This window comes from Prionailurus viverrinus, chromosome A1 (assembly GCF_022837055.1).
Source record: "Prionailurus viverrinus isolate Anna chromosome A1, UM_Priviv_1.0, whole genome shotgun sequence".
In the NCBI taxonomy this organism is placed as follows: domain Eukaryota; kingdom Metazoa; phylum Chordata; class Mammalia; order Carnivora; family Felidae; genus Prionailurus; species Prionailurus viverrinus.
Window position 1 is genome coordinate 191,492,371 of NC_062561.1, and position 25,353 is coordinate 191,517,723.

Below are 25,353 nucleotides of genomic sequence, written 5' to 3' on the forward strand. Positions count from 1 at the left end.
TTCTCAAGGTGACCAGACCCTTCCACACACTTCAGTTCCTCTGACTCTATGAGACCAAAGAAAGAGAAGGTGCACAGTGGCACCTGAGATCAAGGAGACACTGATAAATTCTGGGTACTTCCTTGTCTACCAACAAACCACCTAACGGGGAAGACGGCTACTCTTCTACACTTGGTGCTGCCCCTTCCTTCTTTCCTTCCTCCCTTCTCTCCCTTCCTTCCTTTCCTTCACCGAACATCCACTGAGTGCTTGCTCTGTGATCTGACACACACCCCAAGGGCACAGGGTGAAGAGGGGTCTGGATGCTGCAGGAAACACGATGACAGGTAAGACTGGAAAAACTAGATTTAAATGAAGTTTACGATGTAGTGGGGGAAGACAGTCCAGAACACCTGTCTGTGCTCGGGAAAATAAAACAAAAGGCTCTGAAGACTGGGAGGAGGGAGAAACGACACAAAGTTCCTTCAGAGAACAGGCATTTGATAAGTTCTATCCCCCCAGGCTGGATAGAACTGGGAGGAACGAGACAAGACAGGAGACGGGAAACGGTGATGGCTTCGAGGTGGCTGGGGAGAATGTGCCAGTTTTTGAATTGGCAGGACAAGTGCAATTGCAGACAGAGGGGAGACAAGATGAAGATCAGTGTGAAGAGAGCAGGAAACCATTTGCTGGGGCTTGAGAGGGAGGGGTGAGCTGACAGGGCTGCAGGCAGGCTGGAGCCAGGCTCTCAGTTGGGGGACCGAGGCTGAGTCAAAGCCTCTGGGAAGCTCCGGGAAGAGGAGAGAAGGGACTCATGGTGGCTGAGGGCCTGCTTATGAAGCTCCGGTGACTTTACATTCCTCACTTCACTCAACACAAAGACTGGGGAGTGGGAATAGGTTTCCCCCACTATCTGAAGGCAGAGCGTTCCTAACGAAACCTTTCCTAAGGCCAAATGGCATAAAGCAAAGAAGTAATTACCATGAATTTATATGGAAAACGTTTTGACCGTTCCCAGACCCCAAAAAACAACCTCTCTTTGGCTTCGTTGGCACCTCAGGACACATCTTTCTAAGGGGCGTGCCAAATAAGTTGAGATAAATCACAGATGAAGCACAGTCCAAAGCTCTGGCAGCTTGGTGCTGAGATGCTGAGTGTAGCTGCTGGGAAGGAGTCTGGCGGGGCCACTCATGATGGCTCTGGAGCCACTTGCTGCAAAACAAAGGGTGAATGCTATTTTTGCTTTTCACCTCTTTTCCTGAAAGCAAAATCCTCCTTGGATTTCTTGTGGTTAGTGAAAACAGGTACTGTTGTAAGGTCTTCTGGAAAAGCAAGGCAGAACGCAAACTTGGAAAAAGCAGGGGAGACTTACACTTAGCCCCAGTATTTTTGGGGTGTGGAAACTAAGGCTCAGAGGATTTTCATCACTTTCCTGGAGTCTCGTTGCTATTAAGTACAGGGGCAAAACTTGAACCCAGGCTCTCTGATAGGCCCTTTCGAGGAGAACACCCAGGAGTCAAGCATTGGCCACATCCTGCCTTTGTTCCTCTGCAGAAAGATTCCTGTCTCATTCAAGGCTGTGTAACTCAGCAGTGGAGCAGAATGAAAGAACAGGGCATGGCTGGTTTAGGAAGGTGGCCCAGTGGCCAGGCCGAGGTCAGCAAGAGAATTCTGAGAGATCTCTGCTCTTTCGCTTATGCTCTGTCTATATCCAGAGGAATATACAGCACCTTACAATTAAAGAGGCAGTGTCACTAAGTCTGGAGACCATTGCACAGTATAAGACCAGAAATGCATCAAAGGGAGAGGAAAAGCCCTCTAGCTTCTCAGGAGGGGCAAGTGCCTGTGGCAAGTCTCCAAATGGGAATGCCGGTTTTTAAACTGCAAGTGGCCTGTTAGAACCTACTAGGTGCCAAATCTCCTCACTGAGTTTCCCTTACTCATCATTAGGTCCCGTGGACCCTGCCCGCCAGAACACATCTCCTTCCCAACCACTGGACTGCACACCCAAAGCCCTGGGTGTTGGGAGGGAGGGGCTGGCCTTGTAATGCGGCCAATGCAACAGCAAAGGCCCCAGGGAATGATGTTCATTGCAAATCACTGGAATGAGAAGTCAGCAAATTCATGGAAAAAATGGAATTAAGTCTGAGTTTTAATTGGAACATAGACCCACAGTCCTCCCTGAATCATGCTGCCTTGAAACAGAAACAGCTGACTGGTTAAGGATACCCAGTTAGTGTCCAATGCCTTGCCATACTACCTTGCTATAAGGACCATACATCTGACCAACAGGAAGTGGGCATTTCAGTTGCCTCCTCGATACCAAAGTAGGGCAGATTCCAGTGCCTAGAATGTCAGGACGAGTTGCCAGGGGTCTCCGACCACTTTGCTTTTTATTGGGAGATAATGCCATCTTGTCAGGGTCTGTGTTTATTTTTTGGGAGGAGGTTAACGATTTCCAGCAGAGATGACAAAAACCCAGGTCTGCTATAAATGGTTTCTGAAGACAGTATTTTGTCCAAGAGCATTCTATCCTAAGGGCTGCCAGGAGATTGACTGTTTATGAGGATCCTTTCCTAGCAGATATACTTTGTTGTTTAAAAATCGACGTATTATGATCATAGTGCAAAAGAAAGGAATGAAACATCTTGAGGAAGGCTATCTTTTCATGATTTGAGTGTGGGCAACACATGTGCTAGCAGTGGCACTGGGGCCACCATTCATGACTGAGGCAGTGGCTGCTTTTGGAGGCGATTTCGACAACAGATTCAGGCCCAGCAGGATCGATTATCAATGTGTGCCTTGGGTTAGAAGAGGGGCAAAGGCACTTAAGGTACACATTTGTTATCCTTGATCTCCAAAAACCACCACCACCACCATTTTAGCTACCTTATATTAAGTGTTAGCTGACCTGCTATTTGTCATTTTCTCCTGGAAGTGCACCCAACACTTAATTCAGGCAAGGGTTGTCCCGTGAACAATGATTAATTTGGCAGATTTTCCCCTTGGCTTTACCTGGATACAACTGACCTGTAACACTGTGTTGGTTTAAGGTGTACAATGTGATGGCTGGACACATTGCCGATTTGACGACTGTGAAATGATTACCAGTTAATACATCTTTCACCTCATACAATTACCACTTTTTGTGGGGAGATCATTTAAGATCTACTCTTGGTAGTTTTCAAGCGGACAACATAGCACTGTTAACTCTAGACACCAGGCTGTACGTTTCATCACAGCAGGTGGGTTTTTAAAGCTGCTACTCTAGCCCCTTTCTTTTTGTTGGTTAAGTATTTATGCTCATTTTTGAAAAAAAAAAAAAAAAGAGAAAATGCAGATGCATTTTTTTTTTAAAGGGAAGAAATTTATAATCCTACCACCCAGGGGTCATCACAGATACTCTTGTGGGGGTTTATCCTGCCTGGTTCTTCTATACATATAACATTTAAGTATATGTTTTTAAATGATGGGACATAAAATATCTACTCTTTTGTAATCTATTTTTAATCACTTAGCATACACTATCCACATCTTCCTATGTACAGAACAGAGTTTCTCTTTTAATGTTTGTCTTTGTCTTTGTTTTGGCCTGGAGGAATCTTTTGGTTTCCCCGCACCCTTTTCCGGGTGACCATCTTACTTCTCAAAATTATTTGATAAATGATTACCTACTAAAGTACTGGCTCTATCTATCTCTAAACCCATCTCAGCAGGCATTGTATTTTACTGGGGCTTAATTTTTTTTTTAACATTTATTTATTTTTGAGAGACAAAGAGAGACAGAGCATAGGCAGGGGAGGGGCAGAGAGAGAGAGAGAGGGAGACACAGAATCCAGAGCAGACTCCAGGCTCTGGAACTGTCAGCACAGAGGGGCTCAAACTCACAAACTGTGAGATTATGACCTGAGCCGAAGTTGGATGCTTAACCAACTGAGCCACCCAGGTGCTCCTGGGGCTTTTAAACATTAGGTAACATTTCAAATCAAGAAAAGTCTCTAATAGGAGAACTTCAGACACTGATGGGAAGAGATGCTTTTGTTTGGGTCGGGGGAAGTCCTCTTGGTGCCCCTTGACTATAACACAAAGGGGCTAAATGTCAACAAGCATTTGGGTAGAAGCCAAGGATGGTAGGATTCAGCTGTACTCTGACCTTCAAAGTCTGCTGTGTGGCTGGACTGTGCACCCAGGCAAAGAGCGTAATAAAAGATGAATGACGCTAGAGGAGTAGGCATGGCTGAATTTTCTGGGGCCACGTGGGTCACAGCTGGGAGTTAGAACTTGAAGTACAATGAGAAGCCACCTGTCAGTTTTAAGCAGGGGAGTAGCATGATCTGATTTATAACTGTTTGAAGGTCCTCTGCTGTTACATAGAAAATCAGCTGTCATTTTATCCCCCAATGCTTTACCCACCAGTAAATTTCACCTTTAACAAGAATGGATAGGCAGTGACCCTCAAAGAAGCTGGGTTTGAGACATTTCTCTTAAATTGCACACAGGGAAAAGGCATTCTTGTTTTCTTTCCTGAAGACCCTGAAGCACGGGGAAAATCTCCCCACCATGGCCCACAGGAAGAGGGCAGTCGAAAGAAGCATTCTGGGAGTTCTCTCAGGGCCACTGACAAGTCCCGTGGGGGTCTTTTTCTAGTTTGGACTGGACAGCTTTCCTGGCTTCATCTGCCTTTCCATGATTCTACACTGATATTTCCTGCTTAGAAATCAAATAGATGGACAGCATGAGAGTCGTGGCTGTGTTCAGCACTAGAAGATGCCTCTATAAATTAAAAAATGAGGTCAGAAGTGGCTCCTAAGCATATGCTACCAAAAATAAATCTCACCAACTAACAAAGAAGTAGCTGGAAAAAACAAAACCCTCATAACTTGTCTTCCTCCTTATACACTGTGACCTTGTCTGCTTAGTGACCCTATTTCTTCTTAACTTTCTGGATTCCATAATGAAGTTTCCTTTTCCCCTCTTCAAATTTGTGTTATGAAAAATACTGAACACATAAAATATTTGAAAGAACAATGCACATCCTTATACTCCTGACGTAGAATCACAATGACCTTTTCTTTTACTATTTCTGTTGTGACTCTATGTTTTACTGAATCACTGAAAACAAGTTGAAGTCATTGCATTACTCAGCCTTAAATACCTCAGCATGCAACTCCTAAAACCAAGATTATCCTCCTGTGTAGCCTCAGTATTGTAAGCATCTACATTAAAAAACATTCTTGGGGCGCCTGGGTGGTTCAGTCGGTTAAGTGTCTGACTTTGGCTCAGGTCATGACCTCATAGTTCGTGGGTTCGAGTCCCGTGTCAGGCTCTGTGCTGAAAGCTCAGAGCCTGTAGCCTGCTTCGGATTCTGTGTCTCCCTCCCTCTCTGCCCCTTCTCTACTCAACTGTCTCTCAAATACACATTGAAAAAAAAATTTTTAAAGCACCCACACAAAAATAAAGGATACCATACAGATTCAGGATACATATTTAAAAAACTAGGGTCATGTGATACACACACATCAGATCCACAAACAACAGCATTAGATGCTACCTTTAGGCTCCATCTCTGGATGAAAAACTACGTACCAGTTTTAGCTGATCTCCTGAAGGGAACCATCAAACCAACCTCAAAACAATATTTTCTTAACATTCGAAGTTCTGAGGCGACCAAAAGGCAGTAGCACTAACACTAGTATTTTATGTTTTTGTCTTTGTCAAGTGAGCGTGGAGAATGAGCTGGGAACTGGAGGCTGAGGACCCCCAGGACCCCCCACTCTGATGTTCTGGTGGGAGGGTGCCGGAGGGAGGGTGGTTACAGGGCCTAACCAGAAAGTGCAGCATTCTAAACATTTCCTTATATGGACACACGTAGCCCGTTAGTGAAGTGTTTCCTGCATACTGATGTTAAGCCCCAAAGATACAGGGCCTGTGGAGCAGGTTAGGCTTCCCACACCCAGCTTTGTGCAGAAGGTACGAGCGGCAGCTTTCCAGCCTCTCGTCTGGGATTCCAGTGAAGAGTGGAAAGTTCAACTGTGACATATTCCAACTGCTCTTGTGCCGCGGGGCCCTCACTTCCAGGAGTTCTTTGTACACCTGCCTAAATAAATCCGTAATCTTATCTGATTCTGCGTGTCTGGGTCTGCACGTGTGTGTGGTCCTTCCCCACCAATCTGAGCCTCGCTTGAACAATGCTATGTATCACTGTGTCTCACCTCAACTCTTTCCCCTGCCCCCTGAATTGTCAGGGGGAAAAATGATTATTATTCCGGACCAGAACCATGTCTGGTCAGCTGGGAAAGATCTATAGCCAAGAAACTAGCTTAAAAAGTAGTTTTCCCTTCCCCTCAACTGCACATCAACGTCTCCCAAGGCAGGCATTTCCTAAAAGGTGGGAATTGTAGAGGCAGGGAAGTGATATTTAACAGTAGTGGGTCACGGAGGGAAACTTACTTTCCTCTCAGTTCCCTAGCAGTCTTTTTGACAACTTTGTAAGAAAGTCTCTCATTTAGATCCAGCATATCTCAAACCTCTCTAACATTTGCTAAACTCCATTTTTAACACGGCTGGCCCCGGGCTCAGACGTCTGGGCAGACGGCAGCTGGGATTACATTACTTCGTTGTATTTTGATTGAATTTATTATTCTGGTTGCTTTTTTTTTCTTTAAGTTTATTTATTTATTTTGCAAGAGAGAGAGAGAGAGAGATTGAGAGAGCGAGCATGTGCATGAGCAGGTGAGGAGCAGAGAGAGAGGGAGAGAATCCCAAGCTGTTAGCACGGAGCCGGATGTGGGGCTTGAACTCGCAAACTCAAGATCACTCTCTGAGCTGAAATCAAATGTCTGACGCTTAACCAATTGAGCCACCCAGGTGTCCCTCTGGTTGCTTTCCAATGATGGCAAGAGATAATGATTTTGTTTAATGGAAGTGATATACAGTTTCCTTTTAAAATAATTAAAAGGAGAGAGAGACAGAGCATGAGTGGGGGAGGAGCAGAGAGAGAGGGAGACACAGAATCTGAAGCAGGCTCCAGGCTCTGAGCTTTCAGCATAGAGCCCGATGCGGGACTTGAACCCACAAACCATGAGATCCTGACCTGAGCTGAAGTCAGATGCTTAACCGGCTGCACTACCCAGGTGCCCCACTTTAAAAATAAATTTAAGTTAAAAAGTAAGTTAATTTAAATAAAAATATTTTGTAAACAATACAACCAGTGGTCTGTAGATACAGCAAGAAATGTGACAACACATCAGTGACTAGCCTCTGGAAGCACTAGTTAAGAAGACTCCTTCTAGATCAGGGGCTCTCCACCCTGGCGGCACACTGGAATCAGGTGTGGAGCTTTTGGCCTGGTATTTTAGCCAGGGCCACCTTGGGGCCGGGTGAAGTACCAGCATGGATGTTTAGGAGTTTTCTGAGCCACTGCAATGAGCGGCTGTGGCTGGGACCACTACACCACCTCCTGGACGTCTGCAGGTGTCTGCCCTCCAATAACACCAAGGAAAGCAAACTGCATTTTGACTCCCAAACCCTCAGCATCTAGGCCTTCCATCCACTGGGGTCTCCTCTTGGGAGAGTCATCAGTGCAGAACTGAAAAGCCAAGGCTCTGGTTTCTGGGCAATTACTGGCCCAGGCTGATGATACAAGTGCCACATGTTTCCAGGAGTGAGGTGGCTTTGGATTAAGGTGACTGGCAGCCTCTCGCTCAAATGGAATGGCATCATCTTGGAAGATTTTAGAGAATAAACAGGTATGTTCCTAATCCTCACCTAGAACTGAGCTGATATGTCCCTCCCCTCATCATATAGGACATAGTTGATAGGCCTGTATTGATGTGCTGAGGATACAAAAATGACCCTCAACCAGGAAATCTGTCCTGTCATCCCCTCCTCTCTGATTCCATTATTTTATACCCCTTTTCACTCTGTTGTTGTGGATCTTGGCTGGTGGTCTCCAAACCTTTTGGACCATAAGCTTCCATTTGTATAATTTTGAGCAAACATCTCCACTGACATGTATTTATGTGATCAACTCTGGAACACTATGTTAATAAACAGGAGGGCTTAGTTCCTTTCTCATTTTTTGAGTAAGTAAATAGTTAAAAGCTATGCGATCATTCTGCCTACCCCCTGAAGGGCTAACACTCCTCCGCTGCAGACTGAGGGTATTGACTGTGAACAGTGTCATCAGGGAAGGGATTGTGTCCAATGATCTTGGAGTCCCACACACTGACTGCCTGGCCAATGGGGGGCTCTCAGTCAGGTCTGCAGACTCCCTGACTCTCAGCAGTCAGAACATGTTTGCTGCGTACCTCATATATTGATGAGGGTAGCAGGTTTGGTTTCCAGACTGGGATGTGTCTGAAAGGATGTAAAAATACTTAAAAACCAGAAAGCATGTAGAGGTACTATTGGGAGTCGAGGTGCCCTCTTTCCACAAAGCTTGACTCATTTTCAATCTGGAACACCACTGAGCTCTGGGTCTGGGTTGGAGGACATGCTGCTTGCAGAAGGGCCAAGGAGTGCTGCTCAGTGGTGCCTGGATGTAGGGACAGATCGTGACTCCTGAGTAGCCAGAGGGGTCGTTAGTTAGGGCGATGGCAAAAAGAACTCTGGATCAAGAACAGGTGGGGATATGGAGCCAAGGTCTAAGATGGACAGTGAAGGGCAGGCATTTGCTTTTTTACTTCTCGTGTTATCAGGATTGTGTACATCTGCTAAGTGTGTGAGGACCTCCTCTCCAGGGGGGGGGGCAAAAAAACCAAAAAGTGTTTAGTGCACTAAATTTGTACAATAATTTAGAACGTAAAGTAAAAAGTGGAAGATCGCCTGCCCCACCACACTCCATGCGGGTCACCACTCTTCTCAGCTTGGTGAGCATGACTTTTATAACTAAACAAAGTAAAAAAAAAAACAATGAAAAAATTTAATATTGATATGCTGGAACATACAAACATCTGCAAGGATATCCTTCAGAACATGAACAGTGGCTCTCTTCGTGCAGCAATGTGGTTTTTGTTTTCTTCTTTCTGCTTCTCTGGGTTTTCTGGCAATGAATTTATTTAAGTTATGCAATAAGAAAAACAAAATTAAAGAGAAAGGACTATAAAGTGGAAGCAGGAGACAGAGGGATCAGACGTGGAGTTGGAACTAAAACCCAAACCAAAGCCAACAGCATCATCTGTGAGGCTTTGTAGAGCAGTCCTCTGTCCCTGAGCGTGCTAACTGTAAGGATCCTGGGTTCTCACCCCAGCTCCTGCACTAGTTTAACCCTGGGAAAGTCATCTCCCTCTTGGGGCCTTGGCTTCCTATCTGCAAAATGTGGGATTGCACTAGATCAGTGTTTCTCAATAGGGGGAGGTTTTGTCCTCTCAAGGAATATGAGGCAGTATCTGGAGACCTTTTTGGTTGTCACAACTGGGAAGGGTGTTACTAGCATCTAGAGGCAGGCTAGAGCCCAGAGGTGCCGCTCAACACCCTACAATGCATAGGACGGGCCCCTACAACAAAGGGTAATCCCAGTGGTGCTGAGATTGTGAAACCCACCCTGCATGGCACCCAGTTCTATGAGTTTGGGCCCAAGGCCTCCTGTAAGAGGAGCAATGACTGCCCAGACTCTGACTGTGGTCCACTCTGACTATAAGGAGGAAAGAAGAAATAAACAGAGCTCAAGGCAGGGAATACTCTTAAGTCCCAGATGATGGGAGGTCCTGCCATAAAAGGCAGAGAGGCAGACAGACAGGCTGTCTTCTTCCCAGGGACCAGGCTTTCCCTCTTTCACATGAACAAACAGGGCCCTCTTCTGGTGTGTGTCAGCATAATGAACAATGGGCTGATGGCTCAAACACCATACAAAATTTGAGAAAAAACTTGGTGACTATGGAATATTTCCTTAATGACAATCTTCTGATTTCCCAGGGTAGGTGACACTAGTTACTAGATACTAGGTAGGAGATACTGACAGAATTTCCTTTAAAAACATAACAGGACTGGGGTGCCTGGGTGGCTCAGTCAGGTGAGCGTCTGACTTCAGCTCAGGTCATGATCTCACGGTTTGTCAGTTCGAGCCCTGCATCAGGCTCTGTGCTGATAGCTCAGAGCCTGTAGTCTGCTTTGGAGTCTGTGTCTCCCTCTTTCTCTGCCCCTCCCCTGCTCGCATTCTGTCTTTCTCTGTCTCTCAAAAATAAATAAACATTTAAAAAATGAAAAAAAAATAACAGGACTTATAAATAGATGCCTAACGAATGCCGATTCATTTCAGGGTAGACTCAACAAGTATTTCAGAGCCTGCCACCACTAGACCCTTTGTGGGCACTTGATCAATGACGCATGTGGCATTGCCATTGCAGAGCAGGGAGAAGAAGGTCTTTTCAGTCACTGCTGCTGGGATAATCGGGAAGAAATGAAAATGGATTTCTACCTCCCACTAAACACACACATCAACTCCAAGTGAACAACAGACTTAATGGTCTGTTAAGCCTCAAAAGGCTAAAACTCTAAACTTTTAGAAGATAATACATCTTCATGACTGTAGAGTAGGAAAGATTTTTTAAGACAAGTCACAAAAGCACCAACCACATGGGGGAAGAAATGGTAAATACACCAAGCCTTAAGAACTTCTGTTTACCAAAAGACAAGCCAAAGAAATATATTTGCCATTTATGGATCTACAATATATCAATAATAAGTACAAATAAATATGGAAAAGAGGGCTTAATTTAAAAACAGGCAAAAATATTGAACCGCCTTTTGCAAAAAAGGCTGTCCAAATGGCTCGACCTTATGGAAAGAGGCCCAGCATCAGTGGTCAGCAGGGAGATCAAAACCATCATGAGATACCATGATGGAACGGCTTTCATTGAAAAGACAAGACAACTCCACGTGTTCCTGAGGATGTCAAGAAATTAAAACTCTCCTACACTGCTGAATGAGTGAATAAACTCTCACAACCACTTTGTAAAACAGTTTGGCAGTAGCTCCTGAAACTAAACATTGATCTACACGTTGACCTAGCTACTCTACTACTAGTAAATTTACCTAATAAAAATGAGAGCACAGATCCACCAACAGAAATGTGCAAGAACGTTCATGGTGTCTTCATTTGTTACAGCATCATGCTGTAAACAACCCAAATGCCCACCCACAGTAACATGGATGATTCACTTTGTCTATATGGTGAGAATTCTGCATATTCTGTATGTTACTCCATGTATGTTAGACCTTAATTAAAAACACCAAGCAAGCAACCTGCTCCATAGGTGTAGGGGTTTCCATACTAATATTGCACCCTGAATTTGGAGAAATATTTATAAGCACCTAACTTAAAGAGAAAAGGTATACCTTTAGACAAATAATTAATCTTTTCAACTTATATCCCCTCTTCCTACACATTAATGATATATTAATAACCTGTTAGAAACAAAAACACAAGCCACAGAATGAAAGAAGGTATTTGCAGCATATATTTCAACATGGAACCCACAACCAGAAACTACAAATCTATCAGAAAAAGACAACACAAGATAAACAAGCAAAAGACTTCCTACTTTGTATTTTTCAATATTCTTCCAGTTTTTCTGTTATTATTAATCTACAGCTATTAGGTACTATTTGTATTCTTTAAATTAATTTTTAGTTCAATAGTAATACTTGAAAATACTTTCCTTGCAAAACATCAGACCTTCCAGATAAAATTAAAGTCCCTGTTGACCCCTAATCCTAGTTTACTCCCTGATACATGGAGAAAATAGCTGAACTATCTGATATGCTTTTTTTCCCTAGATTTTTTTTCAATGCACTATATTTTGTGGGTTTTATTTTTTTGTTTATTTTAATTTTTTTTAAGCCAATGCAGGGCTTGAACTTACAACCCTGAAATCAAGACCTGAGCTGAAGTCAAGAGGCAGAAGCTTAACTGACTGAGCCACCCAGGCACCACCCTCTTTTTTGTTTATTTTATATATATGGCATCATAATATGTGTCTTGTGCTGGGACTTGCTTTTTCTCATTCAGCATTGTGTCTTTCAACATTTTCTATGTGGGTACATACACCTTATTCTTTGTAACTCTTCAGAGTCCTCCACAAGAAGAGAAGGTCCTCTGTGGATGGCCATTAAGGGCCCTCCCTTCCACCTTCCCTCCCTTTCTTTTTTTGCTAATTGTTCTTTAATTAGAACAATTGATATGTCATTTAAATATTTATTTTATTTCAGTTCTGTAAACACAAAGGCTCCAGAAAGCTCATGCCTCATTCTAATCTCAGAAAGTACTATGTTGGCCTGGGGATTCCCCCAGTTGTCTAAGTAGAAAGCGTAGCACAGAGGTTTGTGGGGGCCCTGATTCTTGCTCTGTTGGCCTCCGCCAGGACTGGAGTCGGTGCTGGAAACCTGTGCTTTCCTTCTTTCACCTCTGCTGCTGATGTGCCATGAGACCTCAGGAGACCAGCTCCCCTCTCTGGTTCCCCACTTCCCCCCTCATGAATAGAGGAGTAGGGACATATACTGTTAAGGTCTCTCTCAGCTCTGAAGGTCTTTTATCCTGAGTATCCTCTTGTCTTCAGTGATATATGCAAGTGACCACCTTGGCACGGCTGCCTGAGAAAAATTTTCCCTGTCCTTATAGTCCTGTCAATAGTCTGCTTCTTAGGGGAAACTTAATTGGTGCTCTCGGGTCACAACTCCTCATGAAAGAAGGTGCTAACAGGAGACACGTAGGCCTGAGGCTTCAGGGGCCAGCCCTCCCCCACCTCCACCCCTCCTGGTGCCCCTGGAGCCTCTCCTCATCTTCCTGAAGCCTTGAACAGAACTGTGTTTCCTACTCATCCCTGTGACTTCTGAAGGCTAAGTTGCCATGGCAACACAGGCCACTGAACCGTGTTCAAAACCTGTTACCATAAAGAGGAACACTTAGCTGTCTCAAGAGTCTATTTAAAGGGGAACAGAGAGGCAATTACTCCTTATGGAGGGAGAGCAAAACCATGTGCGTTTCTGAGCCTCTCCGCGGGGAAGGGTCTGAGAGAACAGATAGGACACGTCCTCGTTGTAGAGGTGGGGACCTCAGACGTGGAGTGAACTGGCTCGCTCTGGGTCACACGAGACTGTTAGAGGCAGGGATCACTAGGGTTCTTATTCCGAGCTTTTCATCTCACTCTACCCCTGTTATGTCTCCTCCCTAGTGCCTTCCTTTCCCTCCCCTCTCCATGTGCTTCTGCCTCCAGGACGAACCCTGAGCTGGGTAGCTGTAAACAGCTGCAGCATGTTTATGGCTGGTTCTTCTCCCAAGGCCCAAAGGGCCTTTCCCAAGAGTAAATCAGACCCTCTCCCTCACTCTCCATTTCACAATACTTCAATACTACCCAGGACTGCCACCTGTTCCTCCCTCCTATGCTCCTATCTTGTCCCCTGTGCCCCTCCATTCCAGCTCATTCCAGGTTTTTTTCTTTCTTACAAATATCAAGCTCTACCCTCTCTGAAATCAGCATATCCCTCCCGACCACCATCGCGCTCTATCCCGGTTTCCCTTTTATGCCCTCACAGCATGTACCACCCTCTGCCTTCACAATCTTTGGATGGTCATAATCTGCCTCTCTTAATGAAGGCTATTCACCCACAACCTAGAACTGCAGTCAGCAATGAACGGGCTCTCCATACCCCTGTGCTGTATGAGTGCACAGAGGCTGAGAGATCTTCCCAGGCTGAGATGATGCATCCTCAGAGCGACACCCCTCTCCCTTTCCTTCCACTACTCCACTGCATCCGTGGCCCCGTGGCTGGAGGGCTGTGGACCCCACACACAGAGGAGCAGGTAGCACCGAGTGTTGGCGAGAATGGGAAGGAGGCAGGCAGCCTCTGTGACCAAGCCACAAGGGCCGGTGGGGACTGCCGAATGGTCAGGCAGCTAAAAGGTGCCCTGGGTCTGTGTGGTCCTGGGAAGTAGGAGTATGGGGAGGCGAGCCTATGCTCATCCTGCTAACTACCACCAGTTATTTAGTTCTTACTGTGTGCATTTTGCACGTTTTGTCTCCTCTCAGCCTCTAAACTACCCTGCGGGTTAGCGTGGCCGTCTCCCATCACACCAAAGGAAGAGAGCACTATGTGCTCTCCCCTCAGCCTGGACCACGATTCCTGGTTCTTCAGCAGGCCAATTCCTGACCATTCTCCTGGTCACCCCCTAAGGGAAGTCCTCCCTCTCTCCCCAAGACCACACCAGGTTCTGTTTTGTGTTCCCACAAAACCCTGCACTCCTCCCTCCGAGCATTGCTGCAATGTATGCACAGCATTTCTGTGTGAATACATGGCTCAGTGTGAGTCTCCCCGCCACTGTCCAGGACACAGGGCAGGGGCTGTCGATGACTCCACCCCCCAGTGCAGTGCCTGGCCTGTGGCGGCCAAGCAGTTGTTATTTGTTTAATGAGTAGATGGAAAACTAAGCCTCGGATGAATTGCTGGGATCCTGCGGCTAGTGAAGGTGGTGCTGGGACAGGAACCCAGGTCTGTCTAACTCCAGGGCCTGTGTTCCTCCCAGGGTTCAAATGGTCGGAGCTGCCTGAGAGCGGAACAGATTTGTAGCACATACCCCGCACGGGACAACACGAGTCTATGCTGCAGGGCCTGCTGAGCAGGAGACCCTGGGGGGCCTCGAGTCTCTGGCTGGGCTGGGGGTCCCTTCCAGCCTGGAGATGCTCCAATTTCTTTGGGCTCAGGACTCACCAGAGCTTGCTCTATGAGCAGGCAGAACAGGATGGCATTGCCCACCTCCCTCAGGCTCTGGAACACATCTGTTTTGAGCTCTGCATACTCAATGATGTCCTTCAGCTGGTGGTGGAAGAACTCCAGGATCCCTGGGGAATGAAGGCAGACAGTTAGTGGGAAACTGACCCTGCTCAGGCAGGATGATGGGAAGGGCCAACAGAGCAACAGCCCAGACCTGAGTGGGACGGCGAAAAACCAAACCCCTACCTCTCTACATGTGGGCCAGGGGTGAGACTTCTTTCAGGGCTCAGTACTAAAGAAAACTCAGGAGGCTGGCTCAAATCTTTTTTGGAACAAAACAAACATATGCAAATACAGCATCCCTGAATCTCTCCCAGTCCCTCCAAAAAGTTGTCTGAATTCTTAATAACAGGAATTAACACTTATTTATATGGGCAAGGTATTGTGCTAAGCACTTTATCTACAACATCTCATTTAATACAACAATACCATGAAGGGTACTATTACTTTTATTTTTAGATTATGGTCAGAGAGGTTAAGTGGCAGGCCCATAGTCACACAGCTAGTAAGTGGGGCACCTATGATTGAAAACCAGAGCTTCTGAGGGCAAGCCCTTTTCTTTTCCTTTCTTTCTTTTCTTTCTTTCTTTCTTTCTTTCTTTCTTTCTTTCTTTCTTTCTTTCTTTCTTTCTTTCTTTCAGTTTATTTATTTTTTGAGAGAGAGAGAGAGAGGAAATCTCAAGCTGACTCTACACTGTCAGAGCAGAGCCCAACGTGGGGCTTGAACTCAAGAACCATGAGATCATGACCTGAGCCGAAATGAAGAATCAGACGCTTAACCGACTGAGCCATGTAGGTGTCCCCAAGCCCTTTTCTACTCTGAATCACACACACTCAGCACCTGACAGCTTGGTTTTTAGGAAAAAACACCAGGTGCCAAACTCACAGTCTCCACCTTTCCCGATTCCCATTCCCCAGATTCAGTCCCTGTGCCATTCACTATTAGGGAAGGAAAGAATGATTTCTCTGCTCAGAGGCAGACTGGCAAAACTCCTGTTTTCTGACTCACCTTAGAAATGTCACTTGTATCACCACCTGCAGCACCTGTGTCCTCCAATGGGCAAATGGAGGAAGGGATCCTGGAGGTGCTGAGTTAGAAAAGACCTTTACAAGTAGGCTATAAATGCTCTACAGCTGCTGTCCTCCCTAGCTCCCCAGCAGTCCTGTGGAGGCAGGCCCAATAGGCATCCTTTACCTTCACTGGGGAAGATGATGCTACTGCCCAGAAGGATTATAGATGCTTCAAGGCTATCTAGCTAATGGAGGAGGTAGGATGCTAACCCAGTGCTGGGCCAGCTTGTGGGCCTGTTAGAGAAGCAAACCTTTCCAGGTAGATGGCCAGGGCCCCTGACCACCACAGGGGGGGCCTGGATTACTCTCCTATCACTACCTCCTGCCCCTGGCTCCCCATCACCAACCTGGGGAGCCATACTCGTGTCGGGGCAAGCGGCATATCTTAGGCATCACCTCGATCAGTGTCTTCACGTACTGGAGAATGGTTCCTTGGAGCTGACAAAAGAGGGCAAAATGAGTGAATAATCCATCACTGCTGTCTATGTGTAACTCTGGACTAAATGCTGGGCTCCGGGGGTGTACAGGGTTCTGTTGTGGCCTGTGGGTAAGTGCTATGGACTGAATGTGTCTCCCCAAAGTTCATATATTGAAACTCCATCCCCCAGTGTGATGGCGTGTGGCATTGGGGCCTTTGGGAGGTAATGAAGTCTTGGCAGTGGAGCTTCATGACGGGATTAGTGCCCTTATAAGAAGAGACAAGAGACAGGTGAGCTTGCTCTCTGTCATGTAGGGACACAATGAGAAGGCAGGCATCTGAACACTAGGAGGAGGGTCCTCGCTAGAACCTGCCCATGCTGGCACCCTGACCTTGGACTTCCAGCCTCCAGAACTGTGAAAAATCAACATTTGTTGTTTAAGCCACCCGGTCTGTGTTATTTTGTTATAGCAGTTGGAGCTACCTAGGCCAGTAAGGCACTGCTCCCTGAGAGGAGGGAGTAGGTTCTCTCCTAAATGTGGGGGCACAGCCCTATTCTCTTTAATAACAAAAAATAGGCCTTTATGAGACAGAAAAGGGAGCTGTCTCATTAGTCCCTTGGGAATATACACTTCCAGGAGGGCAATTTCAAAGTATGGGCCTTTCCTGGGATTGAGGTGCTTATATGAGATCCAGATTAAGAGCTAAAATGTTATGGGCCAGGGAGCTGTAGAGACAGACACATTAGCTAATTTAAACACAGAAAATACATTGCACATTTATCCCTCCTATGTCCAAGGCAGACATCTTTAACCCATTATATTTTCCTGTTTAACTCTGGATTTAGCGTCACAATCTGTAACAACTCGTGGCTCTACACAGCTGTTAGCACAGGAGCGGTGAGCAGGCGAATCCTGCTTCCTATTTCTGGCGTGGCTACTCATTACTTTAGCTACTTCTCTCTTGTCATCTCAAAATTTCAGGAAAATCTTGTTTAAGTGTTTCAGCTTTACTTCGGCGTGTCATGGGGAAGTAAATGGAGCTTTGGATGATCACACTTGAAATCGGATACAGAATTCCCTTGAGGCTAGTGCAGTGTTGCAAGTGTTTAGCAAGAAATCCCAAGGGGAAGAAGCGTGGTGATTGATTAGAGATGTGTGCTGTGAGCACAGGAGGGGAAAATGGCAGCACATGTGCCATGGAGTTTTCACGCTCAAGTTCAAAAACACTGCATAGGCGGAGAGTGTGAGCAGTAATTAGTAGGCCCTAAAGGTCAACATCAGCATTGCTGAGTTCATTTATCAAGTACAGTGAGTAAGCTCTGGGTCAGAAAGTGAGAGGGAAAGCCATGGTGTCAGAAGGTACACAGAAATGTTACAGAGTGCTATGTAAGAGGAACCCAGGGATAAGGGCACAGGATTCCCCGGGGTGATTCCTACAGACAGAGCTGAAGGCGTGTACCAGGACTCATGGAGGCCCCTCCTTACCAAACTCTTGACGATCTTCAGCAGTTCCTCCATGACCACGGCGATGCCCTGGTAACCCAGGAGTCTACAGATGGTCTTGAAATGGGGGGGCCCGACGAAGTTCCTGTAGGAGCTGTAGATGTGGCTGTAGGCAATGTTGAGAGGCTGGAAAACAGAGGATGTGTCAGAGTAAGAGGCTAGGAAATAAAAGATGCTGGCATGAGTCCTGGAGAGAGATGTTTTGCTGCTGAAAGGGATGAAGACCTGACATCATCTGTGATCTCTCACTGAGGACCCCTGTGAATACGTCTGCAAGAAGATGGTCATGGAGAGAGCACAGGGTGGCATGAAGGCCACTAGGTGAGCAGTGGTTCCCCAGCAGAAGTGGAGAAAGGGCTTTCAGGCGAGAACCTTTTTTTTTTAAATTTTTTTTTTTCAACGTTTATTTATTTTTGGGACAGAGAGAGACAGAGCATGAATGGGGGAGGGCCAGAGAGAGAGGGAGACACAGAATCAGAAACAGGCTCCAGGCTCTGAGCCATCAGCCTAGAGCCTGACGCGGGGCTCGAACTCACGGACCGCGAGATCATGACCTGGCTGAAGTCGGACGCTTAACCGACTGCGCCACCCAGGCGCCCCGCGAGAACCTTTTTTTACAGACGCTCCTGCCACTCACAAACCAGGAAGGACTCTGACAAACAGCCATGGGGTGGGGGTACAACAGATGGTTTTGTTTTTCTAGGGATATTTCTGGTCCTAGAAACTGGCTGGAAGAACTGTGTGGAAACTCAATAGCATCTTCCCGTTGTTTTCTACTCTTTGTTGTCTCCATTTATAATGGGGTGGGGTCTCGGGAACAGACAATCCGGGGGTCAGGACACCTGTGTTGAATGCATGGGGATCACCTGCCCTTTTTGGAACCTCAGTTTCTTCATCTACAAAATTAGAGTGTTGGATTAAATCAGTGGTTTCATAACTTTTCAAGTGGCAGTCCAAATGAAAAGTGTCACGGGGGCCAGTGTGTGAAACAGACCAACACAGAGTCGCTCTGTTTGGCTGCTGGGTGGGGGGCCCAGAGTCCTGGCCACTGACTGGCTGCTTCTGCCCTCTGGACTCCAAGAGACACCTTCACTGAATTAGTGCAATTTGTTTAATATCTCTTTCTGTCTGGGAATGTGTGACCAAATATATATAGGGCTTCCAATTGGTCTCACTTGGTTGGTGAGACTGCAGTTATTGTTGACTTTGTTCTTGAAATGCCGCAACCTGTGGTACACCTCATGCCAGGCTTTGTGAAGCCCTCCATGTGCATTCTTGATTAACCTTCACAACAAACATACAGTTCGTAGCCCCGTTTCACAGATGATGGGACTGAGGTTCAAGGGGATAAGGAGCTTGCTCAAGGTCACACGGTCCTGAGGTAACTGAGCTGTGACCCGAATCCAGATAGATCTGATTCCAAAGCCCATGTCCTTCACCTGTATATATTATCATGGACTTTGGAGGGGCTGAGTTCTATTAGAAACCATACCCAGTTTTTTTAGAAAAGACATCACTTCAAAGCTTAGTTCTGAGTGTAGTCTCCTACCTGGAATTGTAAAAATCTAATACCCATGGAACATGCAATTATGTAAAGACCACATCTGATATTTTATTAGCGGAAATTCAACATTAGTTAGCTAATTAGAAATTCTACATGAATTAAATAGGAACTGTAGTGATGCTTCTGGAGGGCTGCAAGATTCTCAACTCCCTTCGGAGCCACTGAAGGAAGATTTAATTATGTTCAGCCCAGGCTCTACAGTAAGTATATTCTACCATAAATGAATTCTAAACTTCACACAACAAGCATCACAATTACAGTACTCTCTAATAACAAAGATACATGAAGAACACCATTAGAGTACCCACTGATAATAAGAATTCGTGAGGAATGAGAACACCCCCGCATCCAGCAGGATGACTAATACAATAGCTCGTTTGGTAAGGTAATGCCGACGTACGGTGAGGCTTGGAACGTGAGAAGGAGCAGCACTCTGCACCCAGCATGGATGTGCTGTCACAAATTCTACTGGAACCTGGGGGAGGGATATCTTTTATGTAGCTACTAGAGATTTCTAAATGTTATGAGGCAGGAATGGTTTATGTAGGGAGGGAAATATAATTGATTGGAAAGCATGATGTTCACCAAAGTCAATGATCAATAAACACTGGAAGTATTTGTATGAATGGTTGAGAGTTGAGTTTGATTCAGTCAACCACAGAACCAGGTTGGGCCATATAATTTTCTGTGTATGAAAGTAAAAACTATTTTAGTGACTCTGTAACAGGCCACTCTGTACAACAGGGTTGGGACAGGGTGAGGTGAGGGAGGCATTCATTCTCCTGAGTGCGTGCATCTTAGCTCTGGCCCTGTTATCAAAGTCCTATTCTGTATTCTCTTGTTTCCAGCCTAGGGATGAGGAGTATCCAGCAAACACCAAACAAACCATGGCTGACCTCTATTGAGGAGGGAGATTGATGAGAAAGGGGCAGGAGAGAATCATCTAGGTGATGGAAATGCCCTACATGCTGTTTGGGTTGCTGACTACACAGATGTATACATTTGTGAAAACTCATGAAACTGTATGTACACTTATGGTCTGTGGATGTTATGGACTGAATGGTTGTATCTCCTCAAAATTCATATGAAATCCTACCTCCTGTTGTGATGGTGGGACCTTTGGGAGGTAATTAAAGTCATGAGGGTGGAATCCTCATGAATGGGATTAATGCTCTTGTAAGAAGACAAATGAGAGAGCTTGTTTTCTTTTCTTTTCTTCCTTTCTCTCTCTCTCTTCCTCCCTTCCTCCCACCCTCTCTCTCTTCCTCTTTCTTTCTTCCTTTTTCTTTCTTTCTTTTTTCTTTCTTTCTTTCTTTCTTTCTTTCTTTCTTTCTTTCTTTCTTTCCTTCCCCCTCCATCCCTCCTCCTCTTTTTTCTTTTCTTTTCTTTCTTTCTTTCTTTCTTTCTTTCTTTCTTTCTTTCTTTCTCTCCTCCCTTCCCCCTCCATCCCTCCTCTTTCTTTCTTTCTTTCTTTCTTTCTTTCTTTCTTTCTTCCCTTCCCCCTCCATCCCTCCTCTTTTTTCTTCCTTCCTTCCTTCCTTCCTTCCTTCCTTCCTTCCTTCTCCATCATGTGGAATACAGTGAGGAGAAGTCTATTTGTAAACCAGCAAGTGGGTCTGTGCTAGACAACTGATCTGCCAATACCATGGTCTCAGACTTCCCAGCCTCTAGGCAATAAATAAGTGTGTACACCAACCAGTCTATGGTATTGTTGTAGCAGCCTGAACTGATTAAGACTGCATCTTAACTCAATATGGTTATAACTCAATATAAATGTAAATTTAAAAAACCCACTGGGCTGATTTACTTGCCAACATTTGTTTTCAAAGATTAAAAAACAAAACCATGATTTGAATTTTCTCCTGAAAAGGGCTGCAGCTCAAGACTGCACAGGAACAAGGGAATGATGACCTGGCTGTGCTGGGGGCATGTGACAGAGCTTACTGACTTCTAGAACCACCTTCTCATCTCCCCACCCACACCAGGCACTCAGGACCTCTCCTCAGAACCCGGTGAAGCTCACCTTCATCCCTTTTACAAATATCTCATGAAAGGAATTTCTGAGCAGCAGGGAGCTTTCAAATGGATATCCCTGATGGGTACAAAAGCAATCAACTATTTTTTTTTTTTCCCTGTCTGATTCTCCTACTTTTTCTTCCTGTTTTGTCTGATTCTAGAGGATGGACTTTTGGGGGGGGATGTGTGGGGGGTGGTGTGGTGCCTGAGTTTAAATCCTAGGTCCACAAATTTACTAGCTAGATGATTCTGAGCAAATGACTCATACTCTCTAGGCCAAGAACTCCAATAGGGTTGTTGGAAGTTTAAATGAGGCAACATATATAAGGCGCGATGCATAGTGCTTGGCACATTGGAAGCACTCACCGTGATAACCACCATTAATATTGCTTTGTTTGAGAATCTGGTAGGTAAAGACTAAGAAAATACAACTTCTTGGCCAAATGTCCCCCAGCAGCCTTGGTTGCAGTCATGATTCTCGGAACGTGGAGAGGGGAGTGCACCCAACGGGGTGAGATTTTACACGACACACTGTATATCCCACATGAGGTCATAGCTGGGACTAGCCGACACACCAAACATGCAGATTTTGCTCAATATTTACAACACTATAAAAACAGGAGCTGTCCAGCAACAGACCGTGCTGGGTAGAGGCCCTCATGGCTCCAAGTGTCCTGGTGGAGGCTGCGAAACACAGTGTGGCTAGAAGGGAGCCCTGCCTGAGCCAGGGGTAGACAGGGGCACTCCTTCTGAGCTCCTAGCTGCAGTGCTGTCTTCCTAGGCATTCCTCCTTAGCATTCTTGACCCTCCCTCCCACCCAAGCGCCAAGTGCCCTTAGCACTCATAGCAAGTGCAAATAAAAACATATTCAGGGAGATAGAAACTATTCAGCAGCCTCTCCAGTTCTAGGCGGAGAAGAAGAATAACTCTGGAATTGTTTCTACCACACACAGGGGTGTAAAGAATTCCCCTACAGACCCACTCAGTGCACACAAGAGGCCTCTTGTTGACCTTCCCACACCAGTCTTGGATTCTGGTCTAGACCACAAATTTAGGCCTCGGTTGATGGCCCAAGCTCAGGAAGGATCAGCATGAAATGAGCACAATTCAAGTCCTCTTAAGTGAATAAGTGAGTTAGCTCCCCTCACTCCCCCCCCACCCCCAAAATACACCACACCCATGCAGGAGGAAATACACACACACGCACACATGCATGCTGCAAAGTACATGCACACACACACCCCCGGAGGGCACCCATCTGACCTGCTGGCTCAATAGGAGGCTGGGCCCTATTGAGAAAATGTGGGAATATGGGAGCCTGGCCATTTTCTGAGGTTTAGCAAAGAAAAACAGGAAGGCAACATGACCTGAGACATTGGAAACTTGCTACATACCTCTTACACAGAACCAATCCTGCTGACTCAGGTAACTACCAGGCTGCCTGCCTTAGAAACTAATTATGTATCCTATTTAGGATGTCTCACTGGTTTAAATGCATACTGCACAAAATAGCTAACTTTATGAGATCTCAAGAAGTAAACAATCCTGATTTAGAAATTAGAACCATATTTTTAATACGTGACACAGATGTGCATTTTTTTTTTTCTTGAAGGCAAGACAGTATTTTAAGGAAGACAGAAAATAAGGTGAGTTTGATCTGGCAGATGCTGGGGCCCTGTAATATTATTAATATGGGCTTTAAAAAAAAACCCTGTAAGATGTATACATAACCTAAAAGCTACCATTTTCACCATTTTTAAGTGTTGTATAAGGCGACTACCTCTCACGGACAGTAAACATGGCCAGCCACTCCAATCACTGAGGACTACTTATTTGGCAAACTGAATTTGCAAGCAATCTGCATCTCTGCTTTCTGGAATCACAATCTCTGTTTTCGGAGATCCCAAGAGGAGTTAAAACCGTTTCTAATGTTCCCGTTTTAGTTACAATTTCTCTAATGTTCCTTGAGCAATCTGAATCCCATCAGTCCAGGGACACAAACATGACTTCCTAATTCAGGTGGAGAGCTCAGCTCAACTCTCTGAAATCCCCGCAGGGCAAGGAAGACTGGGGAGATAACAGCAACACCCTCCTTGTTGAGAGCCTCCTTGAGAGCCCACAGGCTAAGATGTGTTAAAGGACTGATAGAGTCCTGAGTTAAAGGTTCAAGTCCATCGGTAGGAAGGGCTGACATTTCTGTCTCTTCCTGATGTGTAGTGAGCCGCAGGCAGGCTGGGTCTCCAGTGTCTGGCTTCTTTCCTGGGCTTCTTAGCTCAGAGGTTGAAAAAACCAAGATGGTTTTTGTAGAGGCCTCCCTCAGGAATCAGTGCTCCTCCCTTTCTTGTCTCGTGAATAAAGGCAAGAGGGAGAACAGGAATGGAACTCTCTGGCAATACCATACCAACGCTATGTACACTTAGAGATGCTAAGATTTTTGGAAGAAACCAAAGTCATCGCTTTTTAAATAACCTATACCAATGTGATGACACCTAAGTGTGTAATGTTCCTCAGCTTATGAATAATTCCTTCATATATAAAATATACCCAGGTATGTTAGCTTTCTGTGGCGGCTATAACAAATTACCACAAATCTGGTAAAAAAGAGAAATAAATTATCTTAACAGTTCCGAAAGCCATAATCCAAAATCAGAATGATGGAGCTAAGATCAAGGTGTCGGCAGGGCCACACCACCTCCAGAGGCTGGGGGAGGACCCATCCCTCGCCTCTTCCAGCTTTTGGTGCCTTCCAGCATTCCGAGGGTTGTGGCCTCCTCCGTTGTCTCTTGAGGTGTGGGCTCCTCCTCCGTTTGTGTGTAACCTCCCTCTGCCTCCCTCTTATAAGGACACTTGTGATAGCATTTCAGACCCATCCTGATACTCTAGGATAATCTCCCATCTCATGGTCCTTCATTTAATCACATCCACAAAGCCCTGTTTTCAAATACAGTGATATTTCCAGGTGGCAGGATTAAGACCTGACATCTTTGGGGGCCATGATCAGCCTCCTACACCATGTTAGGCAGGTACAATCACCCCCATTCAGCAGAGGAGGAACCTAAGGGAAGTGAAATACAAGATGATATTCTACTGCGTGTACCAATTGGCAAAATAACAAAAAATTCTTCTGGACTGGTGGGTCAATAATGTTGTGTAGCTGGGGGGCGGTGCCATGCAGCCACGAGAGTGGGGGCAGCCATGGGAGCGGGGGCAGCCACGGGAGCGGGGGCAGCCATGGGAGCAGGGGCAGCCATGGGAGTGGGGGCAGCCATAGGAGCGGGGACAGCCACAGCAAAGCCAGTAGCACTGCTGGTGGGGCTGTCAGTGGGGCTGATGCAGACTCCGCTGGGCAGGCCAGGCTGGACGCTGGCACCAAGGGATGGGCCCAGCTGAGATGTCTCAGCTGGATGTAGCAATGCACTGGGTCCCACGTCTCAAGGATATGACTTAAAGGAAAAAGCGTCGCAAGAGAATGATGGATTTCCTTGAGGTCAAATCATGGCTCCGACAGGGGCGTCATGCAGCTAGTGACAACCACACCAAACACAAGGTCATACCGACAATTTCTACAGACTGAAATTATTGGGAAATTACTGATATACTTTAAGGGCTGATTTGTATGACAATCTATGTCACTTGGAAGGCAGTTTTATGATAGACTCTATATAATTTACTTGACTTAGTACGTTTAAAATTTAGGCTCATATACTAATTTCAATTATTGGCCTGGCTGTTAAACATCTTTTACATTTAGTATCACCCCTCACCCTAAGTGACAGAGCTCTTGGTCAGGGGTACGTGGACTCCAGATTCCAGAGCAGGGAACCTCAGAAGAGGAAAAACACACGCTGAGTGCATCTCTCCAGATGTATTTAATGGTTTCCCTGCTTCTATGGCTACATTCAGGTGGCTGGATGTTCTCTCTGAGGTCTTTTAATTCCTCGTCTGCTCCCATCATTCTGGAATCCACTAAACTGTGAAGTCCTGTCTCTACTGCTGAAGAGAAGCTAAGCAAAGGTAAACATTCCTGTTGAT

At 45.8% G+C, this 25,353-nt stretch overlaps 1 protein-coding gene across 7 annotated transcripts in view; it reads right to left on the minus strand.

The window, feature by feature from the left end:
- The window catches only part of CYFIP2 (cytoplasmic FMR1 interacting protein 2), a 130,182-nt gene that overhangs the window by 21,704 nt on the left and 83,125 nt on the right, over positions 1-25,353 (minus strand). For 6 of the 7 annotated variants that reach the window (XM_047853043.1, XM_047852957.1, XM_047853128.1 and 3 more), the window contains 3 exons: positions 17,724-17,867; positions 16,166-16,256; positions 14,686-14,816 (listed from right to left, as the gene is read on the minus strand). In XM_047853043.1, the coding sequence (XP_047708999.1) occupies positions 14,686-14,816; positions 16,166-16,256; positions 17,724-17,867 (366 nt within the window). Of the gene's footprint in view, positions 1-8,888; positions 9,023-14,685; positions 14,817-16,165; positions 16,257-17,723; positions 17,868-25,353 lie in introns of those variants that run through there. The other variant, XM_047853353.1, reaches the window with a different exon arrangement.